This window comes from Atractosteus spatula, chromosome 2, assembly GCF_055471065.1.
Source record: "Atractosteus spatula isolate fAtrSpa1 chromosome 2, fAtrSpa1.hap1, whole genome shotgun sequence".
Taxonomy (NCBI): Eukaryota; Metazoa; Chordata; class Actinopteri; order Semionotiformes; family Lepisosteidae; genus Atractosteus; species Atractosteus spatula.
The window spans coordinates 461,682-484,090 of record NC_142707.1 but is presented as its reverse complement, the minus strand read 5'-3'; the positions used below and the strand labels follow the sequence as shown (position 1 = coordinate 484,090).

At 52.1% G+C, this 22,409-nt stretch overlaps 2 protein-coding genes across 3 annotated transcripts; one reads left to right on the top strand and one right to left on the bottom strand.

Moving 5' to 3' along the window:
* The first annotated feature begins 348 nt into the window (after positions 1–348).
* On the top strand, positions 349–16,375 carry arhgef3l (Rho guanine nucleotide exchange factor (GEF) 3, like). Of its 2 annotated transcripts, XM_088908522.1 has the most exons (13): positions 349–578; positions 1,991–2,048; positions 3,194–3,256; positions 7,065–7,112; positions 7,394–7,501; positions 7,968–8,132; positions 9,032–9,094; positions 10,313–10,409; positions 10,638–10,714; positions 11,277–11,534; positions 12,496–12,666; positions 13,286–13,475; positions 14,501–16,375. In XM_088908522.1, the coding sequence occupies exons 1-13, from the start codon at positions 535–537 to the stop codon at positions 14,737–14,739; spliced, it is 1,581 nt and encodes a 526-aa protein (XP_088764648.1). In that variant the 5' UTR covers positions 349–534; the 3' UTR covers positions 14,740–16,375. The 2 variants fall into 2 exon arrangements, with proteins under 2 accessions (XP_088764648.1, XP_088764650.1); XM_088908524.1 differs by lacking the exon at positions 3,194–3,256 and having other exon boundaries at positions 352–578.
* LOC148838860 (properdin-like) lies at positions 16,147–22,164 on the bottom strand. Its single transcript, XM_088908531.1, has 10 exons — positions 22,015–22,164; positions 21,008–21,155; positions 20,757–20,923; positions 19,826–19,996; positions 19,384–19,581; positions 18,858–19,031; positions 18,343–18,534; positions 17,463–17,580; positions 16,939–17,084; positions 16,147–16,667 (listed from the first exon to the last, which is right to left on the bottom strand). The coding sequence occupies exons 1-9, from the start codon at positions 22,061–22,063 to the stop codon at positions 16,952–16,954; spliced, it is 1,350 nt and encodes a 449-aa protein (XP_088764657.1). The 5' UTR covers positions 22,064–22,164; the 3' UTR covers positions 16,147–16,667; positions 16,939–16,951.
* Between the last annotated feature and the right edge of the window lie 245 nt (positions 22,165–22,409).

The following is a 22,409-nucleotide window of genomic DNA, read 5'->3' as shown; positions in this document are numbered from 1 at the left end:
AGGCTGTGCCCGCTGCTGGGGTGGCACCACACCTGGTGTGGTTGGAGTTATGCCACCAGACAACTGCCAGGAGCAACACTCTCCAGCACCCTGGCATCTAATCATTGATTACAAATGATTAATTGCAGCACGAGAGCCCTGCAGGTGGTGGAAACAACTAGGTGAAGCAGTTTGTGTCCCGGGCAGCTCACGTGACACACAGACACAGTCGCTTTGTTTTTGTCTTCCGTTCTGAGTAAACGAGAACAGGAAGCGACTTGAGGCTCGTCGCAGCCTGAAGAGCTGCTTGCAGAGGATGTGGTCGGCCCGTGAAAGAGAGAGGGAGGGAGGGAGGTAGTTAAAGGTGACGAGAAGCCGAGCCGCCGTGTCGGGGTTTGACTTGCTGGCCACCCTCTCCCCGCCGGGGTCCTGATCTGGGAGGCCGAGAGGGGCTGTTCGGCAGCGGTCAGCTTGGGAGGGGTTGCGCTGTTTGCAGCCTTCTGGGAGGCCGGTTGCCATAGCGATGGTGCTCGGGATGCGGTGAGCAAGGGAGAGATGATGGAGAGAGAGGAGAGCGAAGCGGAGCCGCCGTCTTCCTGGTGAGTCTGATCCGTCCCCCGCCAGCTCCGTGGCTCTTTCCCAGCCCTGCTGGCCAAGTCCTTTAAAGAAAGCCTGAACAGAATTCGGACTGACGGGCAGCCAGTGACCTCCCGGCCTGTGTGTCCCACCGGGACACAGAATTCAGCCCACAAGTTCTCCTCCTAATATACTGAGCTGGGCTACTCTGCAGCTCTGAGCTGGCAGGCGCTGGAGAGATGGGCCTGTGCCTCCTTGCTCCCTGCCAGCTCGGCAGCCACAGGCGCCATTGCTGCCCTGTCCCTTGAGGGAGACGCGCTCCCGGCAGGCTGTCCCGCCACCTTCACCCTGAGCTGCGCAGAGAAGGAGGAGACGGAAGACTCATGTTCAAGTGCTGGTTAAGAGACTGAGACCGGACGTGCTCGGTTTCTTCCTGAGGAGGATGGTGTGCGGATGCCAGGGGCGCAGACCTCCCCAGAGGGAGTGTATCGGTGTGAATGGGTGAACTGGTACGGAATTCGTCACGGGCAGAATTCTTTCATGGCAGATTGGAGGAATTCAAAGCTCACTCCTCTCCCTGAGGCTTTGTGAAAAACTGACAGCTGGTGACCACAGGCAGAGTTTAACAGTATAGAAACGTGCACTAGCCCTCGATCGTCCCTGCAAGCTTTAGAATCCATGCCTCTCTTAGAGCTGAGATGATTTGCACCGTGAAAGTGGAACTTCAGAGTCCCTCTCAGTTTATCGTGAAAATGACTGACAGACGCAGACCTGCCTGTGAGAGGATCTTTGACAAATGCTCTTTAATACTGAAACAGGACTGTTCTCTGCATTACCCTTCCTTACTCCCTTTTTAAATGTCATCAGCGATTGTTACTGCTGACACAGTTGAGCATCTCTTCTCCTCTCTGAGAAGCACATAGGATGGTTTGAAACATCCTAACAGAGCAGGAAACCCCAAAGGCGGCCACTACAGCTCCAATAGTGAACACAGGGTGTAGACGCCCCAACACTGTAACATTCCATATCTCTGCATTCAGCATCCATGAGGAGTGAAGCAATCTATACTATGTCACAATATCTTGAACTACACAAAGTCTTCCCTTGCCAGCGTGATTAAAGAGTCTGCAGAGCGCTTTGTATCACAATGTACCAGTTTCCTGTGTTGATAATGTCAGCTACAGTGCCGCCAAGCTCTCCTCTTCAAACATGGTGAACTGTGCTGTGTGGTCTTGGCTCTCTGTGTTCTGGCCTTGGGCTGAAACGGTCTCGCTGTGAGACAGTGTCTGAGAGAGTGCTGGTGTTATGCTGGCATTGCAGGAGCACACCCCCAAGCCAGCTCTGAGTCCATTAATATGTGCTGTTGTTGTCCTGGGTGATTCTGCTGTTTTGAGTGTGGAGAGGACTGGAATAACAGGGCTGTTTTCTGCTCTAGGTCTCCAGTTCAAAGGGAAAGGCTGTTCACGTGTGGAACCATTTCTGACATTTCTGGGGTAAGACCTGTTACTGGTGTGATACAGCATTTATTTTCTAACTTGAATGTTAAATCCTAAGCCTGATCTGCCTTAATGAGAAAAACAGATTTTCACATTACTCTTCTACTGTACTAGTGCTATGTTCCTTGATTAGTATGAATGTAGCTGTAAATGTTCTGATCACCAATACAGAAAGAAACCCCAGAGATTCCATTAGGATTAAACTGACAGCCCAGTCACAGGGCTCTAGACTTTTCTAGTCCCTCTGGACTCTTAATTAAGAATGTTATGTTCTTGAGAACATTTTGCATGAGCTTCTCTTTGACATTTCCTTCTAAGGCACAGATCAGAACTTTAAGAGTCCTCTCATGTTTAATTTTTAAAACGCCCAGTGAAAACAGTTGGGCTTGGGTTGAGCACAAGCATCTTCTGAGCGGTTCCTCAGAAAAGACGGTCAGGCTGGTCCAGGGGAGGGTCGGTGGGTTGAGCTGTCGGCTGCCACATACAGAGATCTGACATCAGTGGATTGAATGTTGTTCCCCCGAGTCATGACCAGGGTCACCCCCCACCTATAGGAAGAGCTCATAGCCCAGCCAGGCTGTAGCCAAGCACAGGACATGAATGCCCTGCGTGCAGGTGTGGGCTGCCCTCAGCCAGTCCCTGAGAGAGGGTCCCATGAGCCCCATGTAGCACCCTGAGAGACGCCAGGACAGGAAGGGTGCAGTGGCTCCAGGCCTGCGCAGGGCACTGCAGCCTCATGGGACATGTAGGGCAGTACCCTGCAGTTTCGAGTGGCTGGACAGTAATCAGGTGCTTTTTCCAAACTGGGGATCGTTTCCATGAACCTCAGGTCTATTGTTCTTGGCTCAGTAATGTCCTGTCAGGCCTTTTCCCAGATGGGCTCAGGGAATTCACTACAGTGACATGGACTAGTAACTAAGTCTCGGACCAGAAAGTGACCAGGTCTGCTCTAAGCCCTCAGTTTAATAGGTTCAAAAAGATGATAATCCACTGGGTACAGTACATTGACAGCTTGGAGAGGGTCTTGAATTGGCTGTTTACCAGCTGTGATGTCATGAGAGTTTATCTGCTTCGGTATAGGACTCTCTGCCAGCCAAGCCTCTGGAGGAAGGAGGTTTATAGATGTTGTTTTGTATTTGCAGAAGAAACGGAAGCAGGGGACAGTCAGTGAGACAGAGGCTGTCACAAGAGTCCTTGAAGACAAGGTGACGTCTTTCAGCATCTGAGCGGCTGTGCTGCTGTCCCCCTAGCACTTTTTAAACACCCTACCCCAAAGCCTAAACACAGAAATGCAGGAGACACATCTCTGGGTTGAGCACTGTGTAAATAGCAGCCAGCAAAGGCATTTTAAAGGGCAAATTCTATCTGGGATTTTCAGCTGTGCTTCTGGAGGATCCCAGTGTCTTCTGTTCTCACTGCATCTGAGCTCTCTGCTTCTTCCTTAACCCTTCATGTGCTTGTAACTTAGCTCTTTCATACAGCACCTTTCATCTCCGAGTGAAAAGGCCAGGTTGAGTGCATGATCTGATTAACTGGCATCACTATAAAGCCATGGTGTCGCAAGACTTTGACAAAGCACAAGGCCTGACCAGTGCACGATAGCCACCTCGTACCCCACAGGAACACGAAACAGAGTCACTGCAGTGGGCACACACAGGGTCACAGCTCTCCGGTGCTGCAGACATGACAGCAGGGGGTGACGGTCGTTTCTTCATGGAACCTGGCGACAGACAAGCTCTGTGCAGCCAGCACTGTTCTAGCTCTGGTTCAGCATCAGAGACCTGCTGGCATGAAGCTATTGGCCAACACTAAGATCACAATTTCCAGTAGCTGTCCAACACTGTTAAGATAAAACAGAAGATCAGTGTCAGTATCAAACTCAGGCCACTAAGCCATTGTTGCTACAATACAGCAGACCATCAATACTGGGGAATAAGCTGAAGCCAACAGACCCAAAGACAGGTCCAGAAGTTCAGTGGGACTCGGCACCTGAGGGGAAAGCAGGGAAAGCAGGTGCATCACCCCACTTGCTGTCTGTTCACCCCATACTCTCCTGAACTGCAAACAATGTCATTCTGGGATAGTGTCCTAGACCTGCAAAATTCACGGGGTGAAAGCCCTAAGAATAGAAACAGAAATATCCCTGTTAAGGTTGTAGAAGTTGGCAGAGAAAACGGCTGGGAAAAACCCAGCGGTTTGAACTCCTGAGCTGTTAGAATCTCCATTCACTGAGCTCTTTATCTGCACATCTTGTGATTTTATCACGTTCCACAGGTGCTCTGCTCTATTTCCTGTTGTTCAGACTGTGCTGTGGGGAAGCGAACAGGTGTCTTGCAGTGCTCTTAACCCCACTAGGACCTTTCCTCACACTCTGACATTTCCTTCTCCTCTGGCTCTTGAGTCTGTTTGAAGCAGAGCAGCTCTCTATGCGAGATGCACTTAAACATGCAAACACACCCACGTCTTATCAGCTTCACTTCCGGGCTGCATAGCTGTGGGGCTGTGGGGCACCTCATACACAGCTGACGAGCTGCACTGACGCCTGTGTCACCCTCTTTTCCGTCCTTCTCCCACCTTCTTCCCGGTCCTGTGGGTTTGCAGCTCTGACTGGAACAGGGCCATTGAGCTGCAAGCCCAAGGACACAGTTGCCCAGATATCAAAGACCTGCAGCAGGACATGTAGCACTATATGAGCTTCGGCTTTCTCCATAAGGAAGGTCCGACGTTTAAGAGCTGTGTGTGTCTTCTGGAAGTTGTGTCTCTGTGAGAGTTGTGCTCTGCTCTGCTCGCTGCTACCTCAGCGGAAACAGCAAACCACACTCCCAGCAGAGCAGTCAGGCCCAGCCCGCAGAGACGGCGGAGCTAAATATGGTCTGAAAGATCAGGTGGGCAGGACAGGAAGGCAGCAGAGCGAGGCGGGGGAAGCTGACTGAAATCTCACACGGCGCCCACATGCTCAGCAGAGCCCTGGGTACAGTCCTGCACCCCTTCTCCCCTCGCAGCCCGGACTGATCTGCAGGTACATTGTGTAATTTAAGGTCTCAAAGTTACTCCCTTCAGTTCTCAATGGAAATATACAAAACAGGGCTTGGCCTGTGTTTAAAGCTATAGCTGTGTCATGGCAGGATTTGACTGTTTTGAAAAGTCTTGAACAGTGAGAATTAGTGTGGTGTCATCACTGACATGACTCCCGGCTCTGAGACATACAGCCCTGTCCCTCACTGACCCCTGGCTCTGAGACACACAGCCCTGTCCCTCACTGGCCCCCGGCTCTGAGACACACAGCCCTGTCCTTCACTGACCCCCCGGCTCTGAGACACACAGCCCCCCACCTCTGAGACACACAGCCCTGTCCCTCACTGACACCCAGTTCTGAGACACACAGCCCTGTCCTTCACTGACCCCCCGGCTCTGAGACACACAGCCCCCCACCTCTGAGACACACAGCCCTGTCCCTCACTGACCCCCCAGTTCTGAGACACACAGCCCTGTCCCTCACTGACCCCCAGCTCTGAGACACACAGCCCTGTCCCTCACTGGCCCCCGGCTCTGAGACACACAACCCTGTCCCTCACTGACCCCCGGCTCTGAGACACACAGCCCTGTCCCTCACTGGCCCCCGGCTCTGAGACACACAGCCCTGTCCTTCACTGACCCCCCGGCTCTGAGACACACAGCCCTGTCCTTCACTGACCCCCCGGCTCTGAGACACACAGCCCTGTCCTTCACTGACCCCCCGGCTCTGAGACACACAGCCCTGACACGACTCCCTACTCTAAACAGGCAGCACTGGCTTTATAAGGTGTTGCAAAACCCCTTTTAAGTTCAGTGCTTCGCCCTGCCCCCTCCCTACACACAAGCGCACTGTCTTATGCAAAAGGCTGAGCTCTGTGCACAGCAGGATGTGAAATTCAGCAACAGTTATGACAGCTCTGACTCTTTCTGACTCTGAGCAGAATTCACAGGCTCATCTCCCAGCCCTGAAGTACTTAAAATGAACACAAATGTAGAAGAATATGCAGTGTGATGAACAGAGTGGAAATCACACAAGGTAATAAGGAAAGTTTTTGTTTTATTTTGTGCAGTCCAGCAACCTGCATGGTGATACGGATCAGTGAGCAGTGAAAGTGAGCACAGCTGCCAGCAGCTGTATTTGCATTTATGTTGCTCAAGTCTGTCTCTCGAACCAAGAGGCTTAAATAAGTGAAGGAAAGAGTTCATACACGGAGCTGGTCAGTCTGGCCCTCTTGGTCGGCCAGAAGCTGTCTGTGAAGTGCTGAGCTAACCAGATGTGCCGCCTGTAGAAGGGATTTAGTGCCTCCAGCAGCCACAGGCGAAGTCTTGGACTTCAGTGCTTCTGGCTGGCTGACTGCCTTCTCCTGCGGTGCTTTTTGCTTTGTTTTAAATTGACTGTTCTGTCCTCTGAAGCAAAGCACTGCCCAACCTCCACACAGTCTCCACCTCACCCATCAACACACCAGGGGGGCAGCTCTTCACCAACCCTGGCTGTCAATGACAGGAGGAGCAAGGGGTCCAAATCGTTTCGTCTGGTCTAATTAGAAACGAACACTCGGCCCTCAGCAGTGAGCACCGTGACTTTCACTGCCTCCAGCCCAGCCAGGGGCTCCTGAGAGTCTCAGCAGGTCGAGTTCTCGGCTCGGACTGTGCAGGAGAGCTGAGTCTCCACCTGGCTGTGAGCGGGTTAGGACACTGAGCTCTGCTGTCTCCGCGGCTGGCCTGCGTGTGCTCTTCAGCTGTCCCCAGGGAAAGAAACAGATACAATACAAAGTCAATGGGCATCCAAAAAGAAGAGAAAGTGGCTGTAATTATGAAACCGAAGTAACATTTTGTGATTTAAACTGTTTTGAGCAACTCTGGAGCTGACGTCAGTCTCTCCCAGTCTGGAGTCCGGTGTTTACTTTGGGAAGAGGCCGGACCGGCAGCTCCAGCTCACAGGGAGTCAAGGTGACAGACTGACGTGGCTGGACACTCATTCTGACTCTTCTTTCCCAGGATGTGGACGATGTTGCTGCTAACGCTGGGCCAGTCAAAGATGGGGAGGTGAGTATCTGTCCGCCCTCCCCGGAGACAGCTCCCTAGAGCAGCTTAGAAATCTTTTAGTACAACTTGTAATGTGTAATTAACTTTTGATTCACGATATTGTGTGAAAGCAGTTGAATGTGTGTGTGTGTGTGAAAGAGACAGTTCATTCAAAGGAGAAAAATATTCAGATCATATGAGCTAAAGATCCCATAAAAGGCAGACAGCTGAGCGGAAGAAACCCCTTCCTGCAGTGGGAGAGCTGTCTGATCCCTGCCTCTTGCTCTCTGTTGGTCTTCCAGGAGCCCAGTACCAAGAGGGTCAAACCTGTGTCCAAGGGGGCTGGTCTGGCCAGCTTCATGGGTCCAGTCAAGTCCACCTCGCTCAAACGCATCGGGCAGTCCATCCAGGTGAGTACGACTCCTGGACCAGCAGGGGATCTCTTTGCTGAGTCGCAGGAGCCGTTACAGACGAGAGGATGCTGTTTGGGCAATCCAGCCCGTTTTAAGTCACTCGGTATTTGGGATATTATCCAGTTATTTCTTTTAGCAAGTCCTATCATTTCCAAACCCATGCTGACAATCATCTAGGATTTTCTTTCCAAACAGGTGCTCCTCTGACAGTTCCAGTTATTGTGTCAATAACCTGACATGTAGTAGACGTCAGACTTATGGCTTGGGATTTTATGAACGGGCACTCTCCTGTCCCTGGGCGCGGCTGCTGAGAGGTCCATTTGGCTCTGGGGAGCCGTCAGCCCTGAGCACTACGACACCTCTGCCTCTTCTCTGCTGGTGCTGCCTCTGCGGAGGCCTGTTGTCGACTCGGCTGGACTCTTTCCTATCAGAGCCGTTACTGTGTCCTTCCTCTCTGCCCCAGCGGTCGATCAGCTTCAAGACGGAGGCCCGACCGCTGCCCCCCGCCCCCCTGCGCCACCGGCAGAAGGCCGCCTCGCTGCCCAGGCGCCGCAACAGCCAGCTGTGGAGCGAGACAGTGGAGAGCATCTCCGAGGAGCTCCCCGCCAAGGAGATCAAACGGCAGGAGGTGCGTCTCTTCCTCGCTCGGCCTCGCTCCGCCTGCTCGGCGCCTAAGTTCACAACACTGGCACAGGAGAGCGGGCTGACAGAACAGACAGGTGATCCGTGTGAATCCCAAGCCGGAGCAGGGACAGGAAGGAGAGCAGGCAGACAGGTGATCCATGTGAATCCCAGGCCGGAGCAGGGACAGGAAGGAGAGAAGGAGGGCAGGCAGACAGGTGATCCGTGTGAATCCCAGGCCAGATCAGGGACAGGAAGGAGAGAAGGAGAGCAGGCAGACAGGTGATCCGTGTGAATCCCAGGCCGGAGCAGGGACAGGAAGGAGAGCAGGCAGACAGGTGATCCATGTGAATCCCAGGCCGGAGCAGGGACAGGAAGGAGAGCAGGCACAGTACCACCAGGTGATTTCATTGCACTGGGGTACAAGAGGAGAGACAGCAGAGTAAAAGTGATTCTTAATTTTTCCAGACATGTTTGCCATTCAATAATCAAGGTGTTTGAACATTGTAATAATACAGTGATTTTCGGACACTCCACTCACAGCGCTTTACAGGTAATGCAGATTTCCCTGCATCATCACCAGTGTGCAGCCCCCACTGAGACACCCAGCAGTAGACTCTAGACCACCCTGTGACGAGCAATGGCAGCCTGTCTGCAGTCCCCTGTCACCCTGCAGTGCTGCTGAGTCAAGCCTGAGCTCTCCTGATTAGCAGTTTTCTCCTGACTGATCCCAGTTCTCTGTTTACAGCTTGGGTGTCCTTCCTGTGGCTTCAGAGTTCACAGTCATTTAAAGAGACCAAGCGAGTGAAATCGCTAGCGAAGTTTTACTAAGAAAGTGATGAACAGTCCTCTCTTCCAGACAGTTTCTCAGACAAAGAAATGTCCACACTTTTCAATGTTTTACAGGTAATATTTGAACTGACACAAGGAGAGAAGCAGCTCATTGAAGACCTCAATTTAGCGAAGAAGGTTTGTGAATCTGCTGCAAACTTTCACCTCTGCCTGTCACCTCACAAGGCTCTGCCTGCTGTCTGGCACCAGTCTGTGTCGCTGAGGGGCTCCTGAGCTACTGGTCAGCTAGTGTAACACAGTGACCTGCCAGCATGGCCAGAGAGGCTGACCTGCAGGGCGAGTGAGAATCTGGACATCAGCCATTGGCCAGTTATGGACTATTACTGTGGAGGACAACATTGCACTGCAGTTTTGGGTTTCTACATCATTCTTAATATTGAAAGATCTTTACAGTTGACACTGCTCTGGCAGTACCTTAGACTGCAGGTTGATAGTATGATTCTCAGTGTTTATACTCTGGAGTGTATTAACTAGCTATAACACCAAGGCTGTGCGAGAAACAATTATAATAGTCTGCTAGTCAATAGACTCTTCCACAACAGGGAAACTCACGGGATTAAGCAATAAAGGAGTCACTATCTGAGTGGTTGCCAAAAGGGTCATTAAGAGTCATTTCAGGAAAGAATTCCCAGCTGGATTGAGCTCCCTAGCTCCTAATGTAAAGGACATCAGGTGAGCTGGTGTGTGAGAAGGAAGAGAATGTGTTAAAGACTGTTGCCAACATGTTTATTAAATTTCCTAGGTTCAAAGGTTCGATGCTTTTGGCATTGGAAATATGGTGGTCTTAGATGTTTTTTTATCACCTAATTCTCTGGCAGTTGTTGATAGAGCATGAATTAGGAATGAACCGCGTTGCAGTATGAGGTCTACAAGGGCCGTTACAGCTGGGCTCTTCAGAGTTTCCTTCTACATTCCACCACAGGCACAGAACATTATACCAAACCACTCCTGTATGTCACCTGTAACTGATTAGCCATATACGTCAGCTCTGGGTTGTTTTGAATGCAGCTCCATGCTGTACTTATTAAGTCTCTTCATAAAGAATATGAACATGAGAAAGGTTACAGAAGAGAGCAGCCATTCGGCCCAGCTAGCCCAATCGACCCAATTGTTAGTAGATAATCGGTTCGAGGATCTCATTCAGAAGCCAGGGTATCGGCTTTAACAACATGGCTGGTTAGGCTGTTCCACACTCCCACCTCTCTATGTGTCAAATACAAGTACTGCTGCAGTGTGAGAGTCCGATGACTACTCTACAGCAGATGGACATATTTCCATCTTGTTCCTGTAGAAAGTTCCAGCCCCCCCGTCTCACAGCTCCTCTGCTCCCCACAGGCGTACTATGAGCCCATGCTCAAGCTGGACATCATGACCGAGAGCGAGCTGGGACAGATCTTCGGGACGCTGGACTCCCTCATCCCTCTGCATGAAGGTATGGGGCTGTTCGGCTGCAGGGGTGCTGTGCTCAGCTTCTCCGGGCCTGTAGTTTCACGGACAGCTTGTGCTCGCTGGTGACTAACTCTGAAGCATCAGAATTTGCTCCACCTGTGTATCTTAACAACTGAAAGGTGAAACGTGGTCTAGCCCAGATACACGACCGCGCTGAAGGGCTGTGTTTGCTGGGACCAGTAATGGGGTCTTCTCACCACTTCACCTGCAGATCTGCTGAACCAGTTAGAGAACCTGCGAGGGACAAAGAATTGTGTTGCGGAAGTGGGACCCACTCTGATGAACTGGGTGAGCAGATAAAAGGGAGACTATTTCCTTTCTGCACCACAAACAGACACAAAACAACAAACACACAGACAGAACAACACACACACAGACAGAGAACAACATAGATGCAGAACATCACACACACAGACACAAAACAACACAGACGCAGAACAACACACACACAGACACAAAACAACACAGACGCAGAACAACACACACACACACAGACACAGAACAACACAGATGCAGAACAACACACACACACAGACACAGAACAACACAGATGCAGAACAACACACACACACAGACACAGAACAACACAGATCCAGAACAACACAGACACAGAACACACAGACGCAGAAAAACACACACAAATGCAGAAGAGCACACACAGACACAGACACAGACACAGACACAGAAGAGCACACACAGACACACACACAGAAAGACAGACAGACAGACAGACAGACAGACAGACACACACACACACACACACACACAGACTGAACCTGCATGTGTTCACAGTACTGGTACAGCTGGTACAGCCGAGTCGTGTCTGACCGGGCCGCCCCTCTCGCTGCAGTTCCCCTGCCTCGAGGCCTACATCACCTACTGCTGCAACCAGGTGGCGGCCAAGGCCCTGCTGGACCACAAGAAGCAGGACAGGAAGGTGGACGAGTTCCTGCGCCTGTGCCAGGAGTCCTCCTTCAGCCGCCGGCTGGACCTCTGGAACTTCCTGGACCTGCCCCGCAGTCGGCTGGTCAAGTACCCCCTGCTGCTGCGGGAGATCCTCAAGAGCACGGCCCCCGACCACCCGGACCACCAGCACCTGCAGGAGGCTGTGAGTCCCGCTCAGGCGCACACACATGCACACATGCATACACACACATGCACATATGCACGCACACGGACACACACACATGTACTCGTGCGCGTGCGCATGCGCACGCACCCACGCATGCACATGTACACGGACACACATGCACACGTGTGCTCACACACTCACACGTACACACACAAACTCAGAGTCCAGAGCCCCCGTGTTGCACTGACACGGTCTGAAACACAGGACTGGGCTTTGGGTACTGCAGAGGCCTGGGCCACCTTCAGGGGCTGAGGTGCAGCGCAGCAGTGCAGCCGGACCTTTCAAAAGCACAAGAAGGTTTATCTGCCACATCTTCCTTTTAACTGGTGTGAGGATGAAGGTTTTGTATTCTGACATTCGTTTTTCAGATTCTATTCCGTATCTCGTTTGGTCTGAGATTCATTCTGTTTGTGGCACGTCCTGTCCCTGTGTGTGATCAGAGCAAGCAGCTGAAGCCGGTTTCTCTTGTGGCTCTGTAGGGGGTGTCTGTGGAGGAACGGGGTCTCCAGGGCTGTGTTGCAGCTGCAGGGCTGAATGAGTCTCTCCTCTCCTCTCTCCATTCTTCTCTCTCTCTGTTCAGTTCAAGGTGCTCTATTGGCTTGACCAATGAGTAAAGTCAGTGTTGCCAAAACAAAACAAATACAATTAACATCAACATTGTTCTCTCTCCATTTGCTCTCTCCCCTCTCATGTCTCTCTCCTGTCTCCTGTCTCCTCTCTCCTCTCTTCCCTCACTCCTCTCCCTACGCTCCCTCTCTGTCTGCTGTCTCCTCTCCTCTCTGTCTCCCCTCGCTCCTCTCCCTACGTTCCACTCTGTCTCTCCTCTCCTCTGTCTCCTCTCTCGTCTCCCCTCGCTCTCCTGTCTGCTGTCTCCTCTCCCCTCTCTCCTCTGTCCTCTGTCTCTTCTGTCTCCTCTCTCTGCTGTCTCCTGTCTCAGATGGAGCTCATCCAGCGTGTGGTGTCTCAGGTGAACAGTAAGACTGGAGAGGCCGAGTGTCAGTTCTACCGCCGGGGCCTCTACTACCTGGAGGACACACAGCGCGTTCCCGAGATCCAGCTGTCCCGCTACCTCTACTGCCACGGGGACCTCAAGAGCAACAAGGGCCAGGTCAGATCCCGACCCACTGGGCCTGTCAGAACCTGACTCTTCAGGCTCTCCAGTTCCCAGAACATTACACACCGGGCCTGTCAGAACCTGACCCACTGGGTCTGTCTGTGACATACATACTGGGTCTGTCAGAACCTGTCACACACCAGGCTTCTCAAAACCTGACACTTAACACACTGGCCACCCTAGAACCTAATGAAGTGGGTTGCTGGGCTTCAATAGTGGACAGGCTCAGAAGGACCACTGTGGGTTAATGCAGCGGTGTGAGAGGCTGCTCCTAGAAACACAGAGGACATCCAACAGGAAAAACCAAAACACGAGCCTGGGGGAGGGTTCCCACACGCGCTGCTGGGGCCCCTGCCCTCAGCGAACTCGGCTTCTGCCTGAGCTCTTTCTCAGCTGGTGGGTTTTGTTTTTGCCTCCCATGGTCTTTATTGTCAGTGCTGTAGCTCCCTATGACACGTAGGGCTGAGGCGCTTGTCTTGTCCCCGTGTGCCTCTCCTCCTCCTTTCTCCTCTCCTCCTCCTTCCTGGCCCCTGCGGTGGGTTTCAGCCTCTGGCCCCTGCGGTGGGTGGGGGGCCGAGAGTGGGGCGTGTCGTGACGCCTGTCTGTCCCACAGAAGCTCCACGTCTTCCTGTTCGAGCTGGTGCTGGTGGTGACCCGGCCCGTCTCCCACAGCGATGTGCTGCAGTTCCAGGTGTACCGGCAGCCCATCCCCGTCGGAGACCTGGTGCTGGAGGACCTGCCCGACGGCGAGGCGGGAGTGAGCAGCTCGTTCCGCGGGGCGTTCACCTCTGGCAACGAGCGAGGTACAGCGGCAGGGCCGAACCTCTCGAACCCTGGGCTTCTCCATCCTCATACTTACCCCCGCTCTCCAATGCGTCTGCGAGAGACTCTGGGGGTGTCTGTGGAGGAACGGGGTCTCCAGGGCTGTGTTGCAGCTGCAGGGCTGAATGAGTCTCTCCTCTCCTCTCTCCATTCTTCTCTCTCTCTGTTCAGTTCAAGGTGCTCTATTGGCTTGACCAATGAGTAAAATCAGTGTTCCCAAAGCAAAACAAATACAATCGATATACAATCTACAGACATTTACAGACATTTGACATTATAGACACAGACTCAATTTCACAATCATTGAAAGACAGGCTCACAGTTCCTGTGACAGGAGATCACATACTGGGCGGCCAGTTCAACTGAGTTTCCCCCCCCCCCTCCCAGTAGGATTGGGACCTGTTGTGATTCTGGCAGATGTGGGAATTCTGGGATTAGCTGTGTAAATTTGGGGAAGAATGTTTCTCTAATCCCAGAGTAGTTGTCGCAGTGCAGTAGGAAGTGCACCTGTCTCTGGTTTTCCCCGCTGGCAGTGGGAGCACAGCCTCTCCTGTGTCGCCCAGTTTCTATGGCCTTCTTCTCCATCTCTCCTTTATTCTCTCCCCCCTCTTGTCTCTCTTTCCAGCTTCCTCTCTCCTCTCGCGCTCCCCTCACAGGGCTGTGTTGTACTGTGTTTGGAGTCAGGTTTGACATTTTCATATTTTCAGTGATGTTTGCTCAAAGCTTAGACAGTTGGTAAAGTGGAAAAGTCTTTTTATTAAAGAAAACTGAGGTATCTGGGTGGAAGTTTTTCTTCTTCTGCTCTAAACGACAGACAGTACAATTACTGCCCAGGCCGTCCTGGGCTGTGGTTTTGCCAAAGGGAACTCTGACACATTTCGCTGAACTAGAGAGAAATAGCAAAAGCACAGTTCTAAACCATGTTGCGTGATTCTGAAAATGTCCTGGACCGGAGAGCCAAGCGGCTGCACGGCTGTGATGCTGCCTGTCTCTGCTTCTCTTTCAGCCAAGAACTTCTTCCGCGTCAGCTCCAAGGGCAGATCGAAGGGCCAAGCGCACAGCCTGCAGGCCAACGACTCCTTCAACAAGCAGCAGTGGGTGTCCTGCATCCGCCAAGCCATCGTGTCCTTCCGAGACCAGCAGGACTCCGGCCCGGCGCCGGACAGCTCACTGGAGGACATCGCTGACCTCAGCTTAGACTGCGATGACAAGGGGGGCGGGGACGTGGAGATGACGGACACATAGAAGCAGCCAATCCCTAGGAGACTTCCTCGGCCCTGCATCTTGCCTGACGGGTGACCGGACTCCTGTGGGCATCTGCTGGGATTTATCACCAGGATCACTGGGAATTTCACCAGGAAATCTCCAGGACTCATCTCTGGAGAGTGATGGACAGCACACAATATTCTGGGTTTAAAAACTTGCAAAAAAAACAATGAAGTAGAAACAGAGTTTTTTAAAAAAAAAACTGCAGACCTGCATTCTCCTGGGTCTTTCTGCTTCAGTTGTCCCATGAGCAGGGCAAGAAAACTGGACCTCCTTCCAAAACGCAGTGGGCTTCTTATGGTACGTCTGGAGCACAGGGATACCCGTGTTGATGGGAATTTCAATACTCCTAAACCAGCTGTGTGCCATTAACACAAACAGGTGGAGCTCACTAAACTAAAAATGGCCAGTTTAGCTTTTCTCTGTGTTTAGCCTGGGCTGGATCCAGCTGTGATGGGAATCTGATCTCTTCCTTGCATTGCTCTCCCAGGAGTTTCAAAAAGATGCATTTTTTTACAGTGTGGTGTGAGCTAATCAGGTTCAGGAGAAATAGAGTACTACCTCATTCCACCACCTAGTCAGAGAGAAAGGATAACAATCACATCTTTATAATGATCTAGTAGAAATTAAAATGAAATTTTAAGGATTTCAGAATGAATGGCTTAGTTGTTTCGTAGCTTTTATCCCAGGTACTGTCCAGGTGTATCCTGCCTTGTGCTCGGTGCTTCCTGGAATAGGCTCCGGTCCACTGTGACTCTGAACTGGACAAGCAGTTATTACTGAAACGATTGCTCCGTGTGGCACTGTGGTCAGCTCCTGCTGACAGGGGAGTGATGATGGGCCATCAGGTGCACGAGACCTGTGCTCTTTGATACGCTCCCAGAATTCACAAAAACCAGCTCATTCATTTTTCCAACACCAGCGGTGCAGCACAGGAGTGCCTTCAGACTCTACACAAGCTAACTGGTCTGCCAATGGCTTCCACCTATATTCTCCATGGGGCAGTGAGTCCAGCGGGACTGAGCTCCGGATCCGCAGTCCAGCTCCCCATGCCGGGACTGAGCTCCCAGTCTACAGCCGTGTCACGCATGTGGACTTGCTTGTAAATGCTTGAAACTCTCTTAACAGTATTAACTGTCAAACACAAAAACATGAAAAAACTTATGAACATCGAACCCCCCCCCACTTATCTGTTTAGCTTGAAAGTCCTTCCTGACCTGCAGCCAGGTCAAGGGGTCTGCTGTTGCGGTAAGCTGACCTGCTGACCTCCGTCCTGCTAAATATCTCACGAATGTATTTTACTGTCTGCAGGTCTGCTACAGTGGTGCAAATCAAGGTGAAACGTTATGTAAAGCCAGTGTAACACCAATGAGCTCTCCCAAGAACTTGTGTTAACTTGCTTTTATTGATGTTTCCAACACGTTTCATCACATACATCTGCTATGTACTGTTGCTTGTGTATATTTTTATTTACAGATATTTTGACAACCAGACTCCTCCATCTCTCCACAGCAGACCTCCTGCATGAAAACTGAAATTTGTGTGGATGTGCCTGTAAGCAAATTGAATGTTAATTTAGCACCAGGTGTTCATTAAATTCATGGTGAAAGATGAATTGGTCTCTGTTGGCGTCTTTGCCCACAGCCCCTGGTGAGCCGTGTCTTGAGCCACTGGCCTTAAGAGGGCCTGTGTGGGTGTGAAATCACTTTTGCTCTCTTTCCAATTAACAAAACTATTTCCTCGATGTAGGCAAGGAAAGACGTGTATACATTCCGTCAATCTACAGGCGCTGCGTTTGAAGATCTTAATATTTCCAGACATGTCTGATATATTGAAAGAGAATATGCAGTAAGAAATCCGTGTCTTCCAGAGGTTGAGAGAATCCTCCATAGGCCGAGAGAATATTTCTGGAATGAAATGAAGAAAAAAAACATCCAGTCAAATCATTGCGTAATCTGCCTGTGGAGAAGAATACCGCCCCCTAGTGTTACACGGTGACAGGCAGCACTCAAGGAGCAAGAAATGAGACAGACCTAAACTGGCCATGCTCAAGGCACTGTGAGGGAGCCCCCCACTGGCCAGGCAGAAGTACTGCAAACCAGGAGCGTAGCAGCAGCTTCATGAGGAGAACACAGAGAACGTCACACTACCGGCCCGAGGCGGGGGGTGGAGGCGTACCTGGGGGTCACTGCTACACGCAATCTGGAACGTTATAACAGGGCTCCTTCTGCTCCACCTTCACCGTCTGATCACCCAGTTTTGCACAGCGAACCCGAGGGGTTCCCCAGAAAAAGGCCTCTTCCTTCTTTAACCCCACTTCCTTCCTGCGTGAGGTAGAGAATGAGACAGTGGAGACATGGAGAGAGCTGACAGCCTCTGTGCTACTACCTGTAGCTGCCCCTACAGTTGTTTTTCTTTCCCAAATTACTCATCTGTTGCAGTTAATTGGTGTCGGTTGTTGAGCTTTGGCAATCCTGTAATGAATAAGTATTGAACTCAAATTCAAGTTTTATTTATTCATGTTTTATAAATCATGTTGTGTTAATTGTATCACTGGGGTTCATCGGCCCTGGTGGCGATACTGCAGGCCCTAACAACTGGCAGTGCTGCCTGTGCAGGATGAGAACACTGAGCACTGAGGGGCTCTCGGGGGAGAAGGGGCAGTGGGGTACAGGGGAGACGCACGCACGCGTCCTGCTCACGGGTAGCTGGAGTAGTCCGGCTGGCACTTGCGTGTCCGAGTTTTCTGGCTGCCTGCTCCGCAGCTGGGCTCACACAGGCCCCACTCGCTCCACTCCGACCAGCTGTGCGCACCTTTCACTGAAACACACACCGCCACAGCTGGCCTCATGCTCAGCACTTCTCAGGAGGTATCTGCATTTTAAACTCACGTGTGGTTTAAGAATTGCATTAATTTTCCAAAAACACAGAAAGCAGATGTGCTCACAGACACACACATAGAAACAAAACAGAGTCACACAGGCAGAGAGTGAAGCGAACTTCAGCTAACTGACGTTTCCCTGTAACAAACCACACAAACAATGAAACCCCCTTTTCCTTAGTGCTTCATTTGTGCTGTTGAAAATAGTTTGTGTTACAGAGGGCAGAGCGCCTTCTTTTTTCAAGGGTGTGACGTTTCTCAGCCCCCCAGAGACGGCACAGGGGATATATCGTTAGAGATAGAGAGAGGCACAAACTGACAAAAACCAGCACAAACAAACAAGACTGGTTCAGTTGTCCTGAGCTGTTGTAGGAGGGCTGATGTCATACCCCAAACAATAAGGTGCTATATCTCAGGAACCAGCCATTACAAACGGGCCCAAATGAATGTGAGGGCTATTCAGTTCTCCTGAACTATTGTAGGGAGGCTGAATGACATCACCCCCTCCCCCAGAAAGGTGCTATATCTCAGCATATATCTACTTTCGCAGCACAAATTCTACTTTTAATGGCACAAACGGGTACAAACGCAGCTCTAACGAATATGGGGGGGTTTCACTGTGCTGTTTGTAGAGGAACCAGCTTCACAAAGCTGGGACTTCTGCTCACAGATGGACAGGAAGGAAAGAAGACAATGCTTACAGAAGCAGTTTTTAACATCAAAGCAGTTTCGGGTCTCGATGAATTCCCCGGGGCAGGGCTGTCCACCAAAGTCAGTCCACAGGCAGGTCCGGGTCCGTTTCTGAATCCCAGGAGTGGTCTTACAATTGATGTTTGGACGCCCATAGCGGGTGCAACTGTCCCAGGGCTCCCACTCTGACCACAAGCCATCCACTGGAGTGGTGTGGAACAGGGAGTGAGGGAAACAAGAGATGAACTGAGAGGGACAGGCAGACAGACAGATTAACAGAGAGGGACAGGCAGACAGACAGATTAACAGAGAGGGAGAGACAGACAGATTAACAGAGAGGGACAGGCAGACAGACAGATAAACAGAGAGGGAGGGACAGACGGTTTAACAGAGAGGGACAGGCAGACAGACAGTTTAACAGAGAGGGAGGGACAGACAGATTAACAGAGAGAGAGGGACAGACAGATTAACAGAGAGGAAGGGACAGGCGTGGTGACTGTGCAGGCGGTTTGCTCTGCCTGCTCACCTGGGCAGTGTGTCCTGGTGTTGCACAGGGAGTGCATGGTGTCACTGCCCTCACAAGGCCGGCCCTGGTGCCTGGGGGCAGGACTGTCACACTGCCGGCTCATCCGGTTCAGCCCCAGGCCACAGGTTACAGGACAGGGGCCAGGGGGGCTCCAGGCACCCCAGCCCCCGTCCACTGCGGAGAGAAGAGAGGGTCAGTAGCATCTGCACAGACTCTTGCCAGTCTGACTGAAGAGACATGTGGACTTTCTTTCACAATCAGGAAGGCCTGCACAGCACAGAGGAGGAGGTGTAGATGAGGTAGAGGCTCTTACTGCAGGCTTGGTGCTGGGAACGCCCTCCCGCCTCAGGCTGCTCAACTGAGACTCACCAAACCCCTGCTGACGGCCCCCGACTAGAGAGGTACACTGTCATCTCTGACAGGAATCGCGCAGCTTCTTCAGCAGGGCTTTCCCAAGGGGCGCGTGACCTAGTCCGTCTCAGTGTGCCGCCTGTGTGTCCGAGCCCCTGTGGGCCCTACTGCTCACCGGGGCAAAACGGCAGGCTGGTGCACTGCTGCTCGTCCACCGCCTGGCCCACGCAGGGGTGCCCTGGGGGGTCCTGGGAGGGGGGCGGCTGGGTGCAGGTTCGAACACGCTTGCGCAGCGGGAAGCTTCCAGAGCCCTCGACATGGCAGTTGCTGGAACAGCCTGCCCAGGAGCCCCAGGCAGACCATCCTCCATGAACTGGGACAGACAGAGACACAGAGACAGGAGCCAATTAGACCTTTCAGAGAGCCAGCAGCACGGCCCAGACGGACAGAAGGCTCTTGCATGCAGGGGAGGATGTATTTCAGATGCTCTGGCTGAACGAATGGAGCCACAAAGCACTGTTCTGGTAGGGGGCCACTGCAGAGCATAAACTGGAAATCTTGGCTCGCTGAGCCCTGACCCAAGACAGAAAGCCAGGGGGTGGAGGAGGCGGACGTACCTGGACAAACTACCTGGGTGAAGCAAGCAGCAGTTTCGACGTCCGGGCCGATGCATCTGCCCCCGCACACAGGGGGCGGCGAAGAGCAGCTCCTCTCTCTCTTCTTCACCCCGTTCTCGCACGTCACCGAGCACGGCTGCCACGGGGCCCATTCGGCCCAGCCCCCGGCCTCTGGGGGGACACGGGAGTCAGGGCTGCAGGCTTTCAGACAAGCAGACGAGCACTGCCCGTCGGAGGAGTGCTGGAGGTCTCCCACACCCCGCGCGACGCCGATGACGGGGAGGCTGGGCTGACCATCACGGGCAGCGGGGCTCTTTCACGCGGCACCTGCAGGGCCAGGACGTCCCAGGCAGGAACTCATTGTGGAGCTGAAGGCCTCCAGGCGCCCTCTCTCACTCCTCCAGCCTCTTTTACATTTAATCTACAAATGTTAACGAACTATAGTCCACCAAATAATTTACATTTTGTACTAAAATCATTGCTCCCCTGAGAAATTTTTTGAAGCCAACCAATTTCTATAACTCTCCTACAAAAGAAAGAAGATAATATTCAACAGCATTCATAGCCAAGGCCCTCTGGGCCTAACACAAGCGCTGGTGTTGTGCTCAGACACAGTCACTGTCACTGTTATACTGCCCAGCTTACCCAGAGTCAGAAGGGCAATCTGACTGTCACACTCACACACACATCCAGTCAAACACACAACAATACAAACTATCACATACTGTGCACACACACACACACACACACACACACACACACACACACACACACACACACACACACACACATGTTTTGGCTGCTTTAGTCTCTTCCTGCACACAGGACAGATGGCGATGAAGGACCTGAGCCTGTAGCTCAAGCAGAGAGTCAGAGAATTCAGCAGCATCGTGTTGAGACACATCCAGTCATTCACCACCCGGGCGGGTACCTGGGCAGCAGGCCTGCTCCTCACACGGCGCTGTCTGCAGGGTGCCCTGCGCCTCCGGGTCCGGGCACTCGCCCACGCCATCGCAGCGCCGGCGCCGCTGCCGCACCCCCTCGAGGCAGCTCACAGTGCACTTGGACCAGGGGCTCCAGGGGCTCCAGGCTGCTGGGCTGCAGGAGGGCGGAAGGGGAGCCGGTCAGAGCCGCACAGAGCGCAGGGCCTCTTCTTTACTTTTAGACTAGAGAGGGGCTCACCGGCAGGACCTGCACTTCCCGTCGCCCTGGTCAAAGCCGTAGAGCGGGTTGAGGCAGCAGTCGTCCTGATCCACACTGTTCCCCAGAAGGCCAGAGCAGCTGCCCGTCTCCTGACTGAACGTGCTGTAACACGCAACCTGCGAGGCTTCTGAAACACACAGGCCAGCTCCTCCTCAGACACTGAGCACGGGCCCAGACAGCTGTCAAGACACTGAGCATAGCTGTCAGACACTGAGCATGGGACCAAACAGCTTCCAGACACTAAACACAGGCCCAGACAGCTGTCAGTCAACTAAGGACAAATTTTCCTTTACATTAATGACCTGGAGATACATTTATGTGGCACAGCATTTAGTGGAGTAATCTGAAGAATTCACCTCGCTCAAGGGTTCAGCACCAGTTTCCCAGCTGGGATTCGAACCCAAGACCCTACAATCCGGAGTCCTCCCCTGTTACTGCAGCAGCTGCTATTGTTTCAGTAACATTGACAGCACTATCACAGGCCCTGTGTCCTGTTTACTCTCTGGAACTAATCATTTGCAAATCACTGCACTCCAGCAGTACAGCATCACAGGACTTGTACTGCAGTCTCGTGTTTCCTTTAGCATCAGAATAAAGACTCAGAATAAAGACTCCTTGTATGTCCCCTGTCTGTCCAGGAGCACAAGCTGGCTGACACAGTCTAGCAATCCTGCACGACTCCTAACACCAGCAATATTATTTTTCACAATTCCGCATACATACTTGCTTGCTCTTTGCAATTAATGTAAAAAATGTCCTTATTTGAGCCATAAATATTTTAAACAGAGGAAATAAAAACTATCTACTCAAAGCTTGTGCTATTGACCTGAGGAATCCAGGCCAAGCTGAAAGAGGAGAAGAGCTGTGGGACCACCAGAGCAAGGTGGGGCACTGTGCCCAGGAGCAAGACAGACAGTTCAGTTTGAAATGTCCAACCTGACCCAGGGAGTTAAGAGAAAACTACACTACAGAACTACGTTACGAACCTGAGTGTTGAACTGCAAGCAGGACACCGCACACCAAGAGCAACAACATCTTCAGCTCCGGTTCTTCTGTGTCCAGGAGGAGCTGCTGGATGCTTCTTTGGGAGCAGCACTGAACAGTCTCTGTTCTTCCCTGCTGACACACCTCCCTTTCTGAGTCTCAGCCCGCACGCTTTATACTGACCTGCATGTGCCTGCCCCCCCCCCCTCCCTGGGCCCCACGGAGCATGGACTTTCTGTGGAATTTCCCCATAAAAAAACAACACATTGCCTGGAATTCTGGATAAATATGTCTGTTCCCATAAGCACTACAGGGAGGTCAAACACTGTGTTCCTCCCAACTCAGAAGCCCTTTGAATGATCTCATGTCCCCCTCCTCCTTCCCCCGCATCTGACTG

Coding starts and splice junctions, on each gene's coding strand:
- LOC148838860 (XM_088908531.1), bottom strand. CDS start 22,063: ATGTTGTTGCTCTTGGTGTGCGGTGTCCTGCTTGCAGTTCAACACTCA. Junction 18,535..18,857: donor CACCAGGACACACTGCCCAG/GTGAGCAGGCAG, acceptor ACACCACTCCAG/TGGATGGCTTGTGGTCAGAG. Junction 17,085..17,462: donor CCGGACTACTCCAGCTACCC/GTGAGCAGGACG, acceptor TACCTCACGCAG/GAAGGAAGTGGGGTTAAAGA.
- arhgef3l (XM_088908522.1), top strand. CDS start 535: ATGATGGAGAGAGAGGAGAGCGAAGCGGAGCCGCCGTCTTCCTG. Junction 2,049..3,193: donor CCATTTCTGACATTTCTGGG/GTAAGACCTGTT, acceptor TTGTATTTGCAG/AAGAAACGGAAGCAGGGGAC. Junction 8,133..9,031: donor AGGAGATCAAACGGCAGGAG/GTGCGTCTCTTC, acceptor AATGTTTTACAG/GTAATATTTGAACTGACACA.